At 34.2% G+C, this 11,741-nt stretch overlaps 1 protein-coding gene across 1 annotated transcript; it reads left to right on the forward strand.

Annotated features, from left to right (window-relative positions):
* Positions 1-4,188: 4,188 nt before the first annotated feature.
* On the forward strand, positions 4,189-5,073 carry LOC140958032 (uncharacterized). Its single transcript, XM_073415435.1, has one exon. The coding sequence runs from the start codon at positions 4,189-4,191 to the stop codon at positions 5,071-5,073; it is 885 nt and encodes a 294-aa protein (XP_073271536.1).
* The last annotated feature ends 6,668 nt before the right edge of the window (positions 5,074-11,741 follow it).

Raw genomic sequence — 11,741 nt, forward strand, 5'->3', positions numbered from 1 at the left:
ATGTGTTCAATCCTACAATCATCAATTCGCATTATCAGACCCCCGCAGAGGATGAGGATGGTCTTGCCTCCGACATTCACCTAGTTACTTCGACACTCACCGGGGGACTAGTTACTAAATTTCCGACCCATCCACATAAATTATCAGCAGCAAAGCTCACTTCATTCTACTCGGTGCTTCACAAATTGTAAGTCCGAAATTGGACCCCCTCTGCAAATTCCACTGCTGTCACTCGACACCAAGATGTGGTCCTATACTCCATTGGAATTAATGGGGTTTTTAATTTCGGGAAGCTAGTGTTCAATATGATAATGCAGTATGCAGATGGTGGATTGAAATCATCAAAACTTCCATACCCAAGCCTGATCTATGGGCTTCTAACCTCACAAGGTTTTGCTAGGGATATCACTGAGCATCTTTCTGATCTCGGTGACACCTTCAAGATTGCCCCTGCCTTTTTTAAAGGCACTCGAAAGATAGACCTCTCCTGGTCTGAGTCACCTCCAGAATCTACTCAAGGACCCTCTCAAACCGCCTCTGCCACGGCACCCCCTACTGCTGGTCCTTCTCCACACTCCACCTTTTCTCCATCCATATCTGGGTATTTGAAGATTCCAGTTGCTGGTGCTCAGGTTTATCTCGATCATGCCCTTAAGAAGATTGCCCAGGCCAAGGTCGATTTGGCTTTCTATGAGAATGTGGCTACTAACATCAGGGTACTGTTGGCAGTCGGAGTCTTTCATGGACAAAAAGGGGGAGATGATGCTGGTCCATCTAGGACCAAGGATGATGACAGTGATGAGGATGAAGAAACTGAGGATGAGGAAGATGAAGATGATAGTGAAGATGATGATGTTTAGATATTTTAATGTGTCTATTCCTGCTCTTATTTGTCTGTTAATGTTTCTGTTATTTATGTTGCTAATTTCTCTGTCTAGGCTCTTCTCACTTACAAACTGTTAATGAAACTGTTACAGGTGTTGTCCCGAATGTTGTTAACATTGTTAACAACACTCTTGCTAACAGTATTTTATTCAGGGGGAGAAAAGTTCTCTAACTCAAGGGGAGTTGATGTGAGCTAAACAAGAATAAATGGGTTTGATCTCATTTTGTACAAGAAAGGCAAAAAAGGGGAGATTGAAGGGAAATAATCTCACCGAGTTTAATTAATATATTTTATTAATTTGAATTATTGTCCCTAATATTATCTTTCCTTGTTGATTTAATTGAATAAAATATGTAATATGATTTTTCCTTTCTTAGATAATAAAATACTCATTCAAATATATTCGAAGATGACAAAAACTTGTGCGAGACGGTCTCACGGGTCATATTTTGTGAGACGGATCTCTATTTGGGTCATCCATGAAAAAATATTACTTTTTAAGCTAAGAGTACTACTTTTTATGGTGAATATAGGTAGGGTTGACCCGTCTCACAGATTATGATCCGTGAGACGGTCTCACATAAGACCTACTCTTCGAAGATTTGTTACTTGTGATAGTAGATTGATGAGATATGGTATTAGTGTTTAAAAAGAGTTTATTCTTAATAAAACTGTTACTTTCCTTGTGTTTTAGGTTTCCTTGTGAAGATAGGACTCTTCATCTATAAATAAGAGATCAAGCACATTGGTGAAGGTTGCTTCGATATTGACTATACACACATACACGTAGAAGAGTTTTTGTAGAGCAAAATTATTCTCGAAGCCGTTGCTGTTTGAAGTTGTGATCACCGTGTTCTGAATGTTGCCAACATCTATAGACAACATCCGTAACGATGTTGAATGAAGATTGCTACTGATTGATCGTGCTTTTCGGGATCAAGTTTTTGCTTTCTTATTTATGTTTTAATATTGTTGGTTATTTTAGAAAGCTTTGATTTTCTCAACTTGTTGAGGAAATTGATTTTTGTCATAATCACTAGTGATAGGTTTTTGTAAACTCTTGGTTTTCTAGTGATTAATTTTTGTCATAAGGCACCGCACAAGTATTTATACTTGTGCATATTTAATCATGTCCATTCAGTCCTTTTACGCGAATTTGTGTTACAAAATATAATTTTCCGCTGCATGTTGTCCCAGATGTTGTAACATCTGGCACAACACTTAAATCTGATAAAACACAAATTCACGATTTTACATCCTATTCTGATGTTTTTATTAATTATTGGTATCTGTCGAACACTATAATCCTTACAATATCAACGTCATTTTAGCAGTAGTTGGCAATATATAGATGTCCCGATAAAAAAAACTATAAGTGTAGGTTATAATACTAAAACCTATTTTTTTTTAATCAAAATCAAATTTAGACCAATTTAAAAGATCAATTTTGTAATTTTATATTTTTAAAAAACGAATTGAAGAATGTAATTATATTTGATCGTATGAAAATATTTTCCAAATCAGTGCCTTGTTACATAAAAATTTGTTAGATTATTCAATTTTTTTAATAGACATTAGCTCGTTCAAAATGTAATGTGAAGGTTAAAATGTAGAGTAGGTTTTATGTGAGACCGTCTCACGGATCCTAATCTGTGAGACGGGGCAACCCTACCCATATTCACAATAAAAAGTAGTACTCTTAGCTTAAAAAGTAATACTTTTTCATGGATGACCCAAATAAAGATCAGTCTCACAAAATACGACTCGTGAAACCGTCTCACGCAAATTTTTGTCTAAAATGTAATATAATTATCCATTTGTATTGAAAATGATGAAAACTTGAATTCAAATAATGTTTTATGATATGAAATCGCATAAAAATCTGGTCTTTTTTGTTGGAAAAATATGTTGGAAACCGTTTGTTTCATTTGCAAAAACTGAAAACATTTCCCAAAAATAAAACGAACAAAAGCTTAGTTTATTTGGAAAACCAAATCAAATTGATCCAGAATAATTTGGGAAAAAATTATATTTTGATAAAGAATAATGCTAAAGGTACAACTAAAATATCGTACAGCGATATTTACAACAATTATATATATCGTGATATTTTGTTATTATTTCGTGAGATTTTGTTAATATTTCATGAGATTTTGTATTGAATTTATCGTGGGATTTTGATAAATAAAATTTTTGTCGTTGTAAGAATCGACGTATAAATTTGTGTACATATAACATTACTCTTTGATAAATAGGTTATTCAGAATAAAAATGTCGAAAAGAGTAATTTAGGGAAAAAAATAATTATAAAGTTTTTTGGAAAATAAAAGTATTTGTATAGACTTTTAAATAATTTTCTCTAAATTGAATTTAATTTGTGGGTAACAATTGAAACAAAAGATATTGGTCATAAAAAATAATGAAGTTTCCAGATAATTTAAATGATTCAAAATAAAAAATAAACGAGATTCTCACCATAAATACAATTACCATTTATCCATCTAAATGAGATCTTCCAATTAAAGATGAAGATAAAGTATATGAAACGTAAATAAATCGATATATTTCCATAATCAAAGAGGATCCATGTCACTTTAAGTACTGTTAACTCGGGAGGAAGTCGCCGAATTAACTCAAATCACGTGTAAGAATCATATCTTAAACCCTATCACAACTTTTTACGTTTTTTTATTAGGAAAAATAGCAAATTCATCCTCTGGAATTGACATGTCGTCAAAATTGAATCTTAGTATGATAATTAAGTTGGTTTATTTTTATTTTTTAAATATTATCCTTTCTCACCAGAGTACTTATAAGTATTCGGAAATTGCTAAAATGACATTGGATATTGTTAAAGTTAGCGTTACTTCAGCACTCCGAATCTTCGATGAAACATGTCTAAAAGTGAAAAAAAATTACTGTCCTACGATCAAACATCAATGATTTAGATGACCAGAAACTAAAATATGTCAAATTTAAGGACGAGTTTTGTAACTTTGTATTTTTTTTCATTAAATTTCAAATTAAGTTATATATGGAAAAGTTTTAAATATATATGGTAACTTATTACATGTTAATAATAGATGTCCAAGAATAACTTTGTTATCTTCGAAATTAGCTATATATAATGTCATGCAATGAATTAAGGAAGATTGAGATATGTTTACGTATTGGTAGCATTCATTAGTTATTCTTGATTCTTTCGTCTATATAAGCAACAATATCCTTTATCTTCTCTTTAAAGACAAAATCTCAAAGATCCAACATCAAAGTCGGAACACAAAAAGTTGAAGGTTTTGGCTATGGAAAACCTAGAACAATGCCACTCCGAGGCTTCGAGTATTTCAGCAACAACATCACAAGATTCTCCTCCCAAAAGTAGTGGATCGATTGATCAGAAGAGGCAGGAGAAAATCGAGCCAAAAACGACTTCACGTGTCGTGCTGGATCTAAGGCTTGCCAGTGAAGAGTTGAGCAGTGCTAAAGTGGATCCAAATTCGAATCTCGAACTCAATCTCTTCAACTCATCGAATGCAGCCAGCGAATCGTCGAATGAGGGCACGCACAAGCAATCGGATTCGAAAACGTTTACGTGCAACTTTTGCAAGAGGGAGTTTTCGACTTCTCAAGCATTGGGAGGCCACCAGAATGCCCACAAACAAGAAAGGGCCATGGCTAAACACCACCATGGAGGAGCGGTGGAGTTGGGGGCGTCTGGCGGTGGAGTATCGCCTTTTGGCCACTCGGCCTACGCCCACTTTCCTTACTCGGCGTTCTCACAGAACCCCTTTTATGGTAGATCACTTGGGGTTAGGGCAGAATCAATGATAAACAAGCATTATTCTTACAATCCATGGCCATCATCGTCACCTTACAGCTCCCGTTTCGGGCAAGAAAAGTTTTCTAGAGCATATTTGATAAGCCCACCATCTTCATATGACAGATTAAGGATGGAAAGTTTTCCGACAACTCAAATTAATGATACAAGTGGATTACTAAAGCATGAAAAGTTTGGTGCAACTATCGATTTTGGGGTTATGAACTCCAAACCTCTTGGGGTTGATACTGATACTCGTGACACAGTAAGCAAGGAGAAACAAGGACTCAAGAATCAGGGCTTCAAATTCGAAAGAGAGGATGACGACTTGACCAATGATTCGGAGCTCGATTTGAATCTTAAGCTGTGATTAATTTTGTGTTTGTTTCTTTGTTCAACATCTTTATATCGCTTCCTTTGGATTCAAGTTTATATTAGTTAGTGTAGTCCCCCTACAATATTCGTAATCAAATATTTGTTTAAGAAAGCATGCATTGTTGCAATTTATAATTTATATGAAGATTTGTCTTTTATATTTTTGATTAACTTTCCCCAGTTTAGGTGAATAATGAAGTACTGGATATAATTGTTTCTTTGGCAGCTTTCAACAAAATTAAATATATGGAGTAATTAAGTCTCTTGTGGACGGTCTCACGAATTTTTATCTGTGAGACTGCAATAAAAAGTAATATTCTTAGCATGAAACATAATACGTTTTTTCATGGATGACCCAATTAAGAGATACGTCTTACAAAATACGACTCGTGAGACCGTCTCACACAAGTTTTCGCCAAATATATGATTCTCATTCGAAATAAATTTTCTTGAAATTTCACGTTTTCTAATATTTTAGATCGGATATCTTCTAAATCCGTAGACCCCGTGTTTGTAAATCAATGCTGTCATAGTTGTATTAGGATATCGTTCCCACAAACAAATTGTGACTGAGAAATTTGTCACGTATAACCACAATATTATTAATATTTAATATTAATTATCTTATTTGGAGTTTTGGTTCAAAATTCGGTTTTCATTCTGTGTGTGTAATTATTTTTGGTGTTTGACATAAAACAAAAAATTGCTAACATTTCGCCGTTGTGCTACTATATATTATTAACGTGACACCAGACATTGTCAACATGTACGACGTCATGTTCACAACTTAGCACTATGTCGAAATAGAACTAAATGTGTTAATGGAAAATAAAGAGAGCTTACATAACAAAGATCTGTTTCGCAGATTTGAAAAATCCCAAAGGCCAAACCCATCCCCGATAGCGTGTCCAGAAACCGTCTAGTTTCAAGTTTTTCCTTGAAGTCCCTGCTAAGAAAATTATCATCCCTACATATTACCGGTCAACAAAAGGGAATGTGACAATTTATATGAAAAGAAGAAAACATGAGGGATTATATTGTCGTGCAAAAGTCATAATAAGGATTGAAAGAATTGTATAACATAGAAGTACAGAAATACTAAGATTGTATGTATCAGATTTAGGTGTTGTGTGCAAATGTTGTAACACTTATTCACAATATGCAGTGTAATATATTAATTAAACATACAAATAAATTTTAATGAATAAAATAAGATAGAACAAAACGATTCACTAGAAAACTTATCAGTTTACAACAATCAATACTCGTAAACAAATAAAAGCTAACTCCCTAAACAAGTGAGAGAGCAAAGTGCATCCAAATATATATATCAAATTGTATAACAAAAACCACGGATGCAAAAAAAATGAAGCCGAAGTTCTTTAATAATCGAATAAACGACAGTAATCAAACATTGATTAGGTGTTGTGATCATTTGAATGTTCTCAACACTTCACGACAGCATTTCAATATATTTTGGCTTGAGCTCTGTATTAATTTACTGACATAATTCCTTGCTCTTCCTAAAGATGGCAATGGGGCGGGGCGGGGCGGGGCGGTTGGGGGGTCGGGTTTGTCATCCCTACTCCCATCCTCGAATTTCATCTCTACTCCCATCCCCACCCCGATCCCCATTTTTTGGGTTCGAAGAAACCGCGGAGATCAAATCCCCATCCCCGCCCACATCCTCATTTCAAAAATATTAATTGGGTGAGACGGGGGCGGATACGGGGATTCACCGAATCAAAACTTATTAGTATCTANATAATATCCTCATACGCGTCCCGAACTATTTCGGAGATTTTAAAAAAATCCCCGAACCTGAAAAAATAGAGGATTCTCGTCCCCGTTTCGGGTTTCCCCACGGGTCCCCAAACCCATGGGGGAAATTGTATCCCTTGCTTTTCATGTGTCGTTTCACTGCTCTCCTTCAACTTAAAACCACATGCATGCATCCGCAATGATATCATATTTATAAAATTCATTTGCCCTAGAGTTTATTCCTTGTATAGAGTCCTACACAAATATGAAAATAAGAATTTCATTAGGAATTAAACTATTTTGATCAATAGTATAATATCTATAGATCTTATCATAAATATCAATATTCTAGCAAATCTTGTTAGTCTAGAAAGTCAAAACTTTATATGTTAATATCACGATATTATTAACGAAGAAAAATTGATTAAGGAATAAAATATTCGTTTATCCCTCTTTTTGTCTTTCTCGAAAAAACATCCAAAAATGTTATTATCTTTCTAATATGCATTATCTTCGCTTGTATAATAACTCCCCCTGAGTTAAATAATTTTCTCTCCCTAAATTCAAACATGTTAGTGCAGTGTTGTCAAATAGGTACTTGTAATACGTAAACAAGAAAAATCAGAAATTTCATTAAAAGAACAAGATAACTAAGCAAATAGAACTAAAAACTCAAAGATAAAACAATCAAAGAAAAGCCAAACAAACTACGGAGAGTCTCCAACAGTATCTCCATCATGACCAACATTAAGATCAATATTAGACTTATCCATTTTTGCATTTGCATATGCTACTTCCTCTTTTTGTTCAGCAAAGAATGGATTCCAACTTCCAACAACAACTCATACTCAGCCACTTAAGCTTCATAAAATGCAATAACTTTTCTTGTGATATGGATTTGTTGTCGTCCAAAATCTATTTGGCCTTGAATGTGGAAGGTAGAGAGCACAATATACTCAGAAGGTTTTTCCCTATAAACATATTTAGCTTCAGCTGATTTGGTTCTAGATGATGAAGCACCCATGTTGCCAACATCTTGAGCAACATTAGAGGTAAACCATGGAAGATCTATTTACATGTTTTCTTTGAAATATGCAGGTGCTATATTCAGTTGGTCACCCACATCAGAAAATTCTTTAAACGACAATAACTTCTAAATTCATTTATTTACACTATTTTTTTCCTTTTCAAAACAATATTCTTAAATCCTAAACCATGCATAATTAATTCATCATAAATAAACTAGCATAAATAGTCAAATAAATGAATTCCATAATATCCATAATCATTCAACCAGAATAAGTAAAATAAGCAATAAAAGTCTGAATTTAAACTCAATCAATTCTAGCATCCTATCCGTCTGTAAATAAAAGTCATAATCCATAAAATCATTAAAATCTTAACATATGCGGATTTTCAAGGTCCTCGGGTATGCACTGCGCCACGCAGATGACTCGATAGTCCGCAACTCACGACTCAATATCATCTTAATCTGAAACCATTCAAACCTAGTGAGTCTAATGACTTAACATGCTCAACCCTGATATAGCAAGTACATAAGTATACAATCACATGCGTAAAAAAATTACAAAAATTACCAAACACAAAACCTTAAAAAATATGCAACTTTTAAAATCATGCATAAATATGAACTTTTTCCATAAAAATAACATTTTTAAGTGAATTCCGATCCTCGATAGTGACAACATTCAGTCGATTGATCAATCTATAAACCATAGTACTAGGCCGTCGAGTTCAATGTTCACTTCTTCCACGATCCCTCCGACTAACATAAAATAAATTTACCGTTCACTTCTTCAACGGATCCATTATTATTGAGATTCCCGCCCACGTTTTCGACGGTTCACTCATTTTTCATTGCAAGGTCATCGTTCTCGTTTTCAACAGATCCCTTACTACTTTTACGACACGATCAATTCACATTTCTCAAAAATATTTTCCTTTACTTTATCATTTCGTAAAAACATGCATAACTCCATATTCTTTAAAACTTCCAAAAATAGTTTATATAATTCGTATACGTCGAGACTGCTAAAAATAACATAAACATGCGGATATGTTAAAACTTCTGAAAATAGCATATATCATGCGTATACCTTAAAATTTCGAAAAATAACATTTAACATGATATGGAAACGTTTTAGGAAGTTCCAAACCGCCCTCGACTTTTCTCGAACTGACCGCACACGATTCAACTCTGTACTTACCCGGACGACCCCGAACTTGATTTAATGGTAACGACTCGATTTCAAAATTTTAAAAATACCAAAAATGTCCAGAATCTTGCTGGAAATTTCACCTTAGGACCTACGTTTCAAAAACAATTCGATTTGCTTATTGAATGACTCTTTTACCCCCGTTTTCGCGTTTTTGGGCAAACAAATGATCATACTACCTTTCTGTCGCGAACCAACTCGATACCAGGCCCTTGTTAACATCCCAAGACTCAATTTGAGCTACTAGAAGTTCCAAACCCCAGCCAAAACCGAAACTTAAATCAAAATTATAACCTAGGCCCATTACGACTCTATTTTGACACGTTTGGACAAATTACGACCCCGAACCAAGCCCTAGACCTCTTCCTTAGAATCTAACTAATCAGGTCTTTTTGGACTCAGAGAAGTCGCCCTCAGCTTAAAGCAAAAGGGTTTGATGTGGTCTGTCTTACAGAAGTAATGGCAAATGAAATGTCGCTTTCTTTGATTTGGCCTTTGAGCAGAATCTTGCTTCTTGATTGGTGAAGCTTCGACAGAAGGAGTGTCTCTTGGACAGTTTGAAGTATCTTTCTTTCACAAAAACAGTAGGTTGTGACCCACAGTTGGAAGATTCTCCACACTCAAACACACTATTCTTGAACCCTAGACCAGCTTTACTGTGTTTTTCCATCATTAAAATTGGGTCACGTTTTGTTGAGCTCAAGTTTGACTTTGCCAGTATCTTTGATGCCCTTTCGTTAACATCTTTGACTTTGCAGAATTCAAGATCTTTCTTTCTCAAAATTACTTCAAGTCTCGACACACACTCTTTTAGTTTTGTATTCTATTTTGAGAGTATCAAATTTATCTTGTTTCTTTTGATCCGGTTCTCGTACAGTTCTTCATACATTGTCTGAACATTCTCTAGGGTGATTTCATCTTCATCAAATTCTTGGGTTTCTAGATTACTCGAATCACCGAGAGCTTTTGCATTGAGACACACTGATTTTGAAGAGATGTTGCAACAAAGTGTTTCAAAACCAAAGGTAACACCTGGCGGATTGACTTGCAACCAACGTGTTTTCTTCAAAACAGCAAACATAGAGGTGTGATTTTCTCATTTACTAGATTCCTGCTCTTCTTCAGATTTCATCACTTAAGGAGACTACCATACCTTTGTTCCTTTGAAGTCTGTTGGCACATTCATTTGCGTAGTGACTGAATCTAGAACATTTTGTGCACTAAATCGATTCTAATCTTTTGAAATCTGGTTGAATCATCAATTCACTCTTTGGTCTAAATTGTCCTTGAGTAAGTGCAAGCCTTTTATTTTTTTTTCAGGAGCAACCAAAGTGGACAATTTAGGTGGTTGAACAGATTTCTTCTTGTCCCTCATACTTTTTAGATAATCACCAAATTCTTTGTAATCAAGGAGATGAAATCTTCACATAAATCAGACTCGTTGACTTCCTGAGATAGTTGGATTAAGTCATTGACGGAGTCAACAGAAACTTGCAGTGCAATATTTTTCTTTTTGTCTGTTTCTATAAACCCAGATTCATCTCAAAAGTTTTGAGAGAGCTCATCAAATCCTCCAAACTAAGCTTGGAAGTGTCTTTAGCTTAATCAATGTCACTTATCTTGATGTTGATCCATTCTATAAGAGATCTAAAGATCTTGTTGACAAGTTTTTTATTAGACATTAGATCACCGAGATTGAAGTCTTTATTTGTAATATCACGCAACCTATAATCATATTCAACGATTGTCTCGTTTTTTTCTATCCTCAAACTTTTAAATTTAGAGGTTAGAATCCTTAACTTGGTTTAATGCACAATCTCAGATCCTTCACATTGCTTTTGAGGAATTTCCAATGCATCTTTGGCAGATATGCAATTAGTGATCAAACTAAACATGTTAATATCGACTGAAGTGAAAATTTCATTGAGTGCTTTTGAGTTGAAATTCGAAATTTGGACTTCATTAATTGTCCAAACACTCTCTAGTTTGATTCGACTGTCACCATCCAAATCTACAGTTCTTTGTGGAGACCAACCATCCAGAACACGTTCTCATGCTCTTTCTTCAATGGATTTAATGTAGACCCTCATTTTGAATTTCCAAATAGCATAACCGGATCCATCCAAAACCGGTGGTTGAAAAACAGTGTTGGCAGATAACACGTCCATTGTACTTTTACCTGTTTAAACAAAAATACCCGAAAATCTCACTTAGTAATTGTTAAGTATATCTCTGATGCTAATTGAAAGAATTATTTAACATAAAAATACAAAAAAACTAAGATTCTGTATATCAGATTTAGGTGTTGTGTACATGTGTTGCAACACTTATTCACAATGATATCTTATTTATTGACGTCTTTTGTCCTAGAGTTTATTCCTTGTATATTGTCCTACACAAATCTAGAGATCTTATCATAAATATCAATATTATAGCAAATTTTATTAGTCTAGAAAGACAAAACATCATATGTTAATATCATAATATTATCAATAAAAAAAATTAAATATTTCTTTCAAGAAAAATTAGAAACGCTGTTAAACATTCAATATAATATGTGTAATATAATTATTTCTAACAAACTGATGCAAAATTTTGAAACAATCCAAAAGTAAATTGCAACACAAATTTACTTGTGACAATTGATTTATAGGTGATAAAACGT

This window comes from Primulina huaijiensis, chromosome 14 (genome assembly GCF_012295235.1).
Source record: "Primulina huaijiensis isolate GDHJ02 chromosome 14, ASM1229523v2, whole genome shotgun sequence".
Taxonomy (NCBI): Eukaryota; Viridiplantae; Streptophyta; class Magnoliopsida; order Lamiales; family Gesneriaceae; genus Primulina; species Primulina huaijiensis.

Bases quoted from the DNA above. Each gene is read 5' to 3' on its own strand.
- LOC140958032 (XM_073415435.1), top strand. From the start codon at position 4,189: ATGGAAAACCTAGAACAATGCCACTCCGAGGCTTCGAGTATTTCAGCA.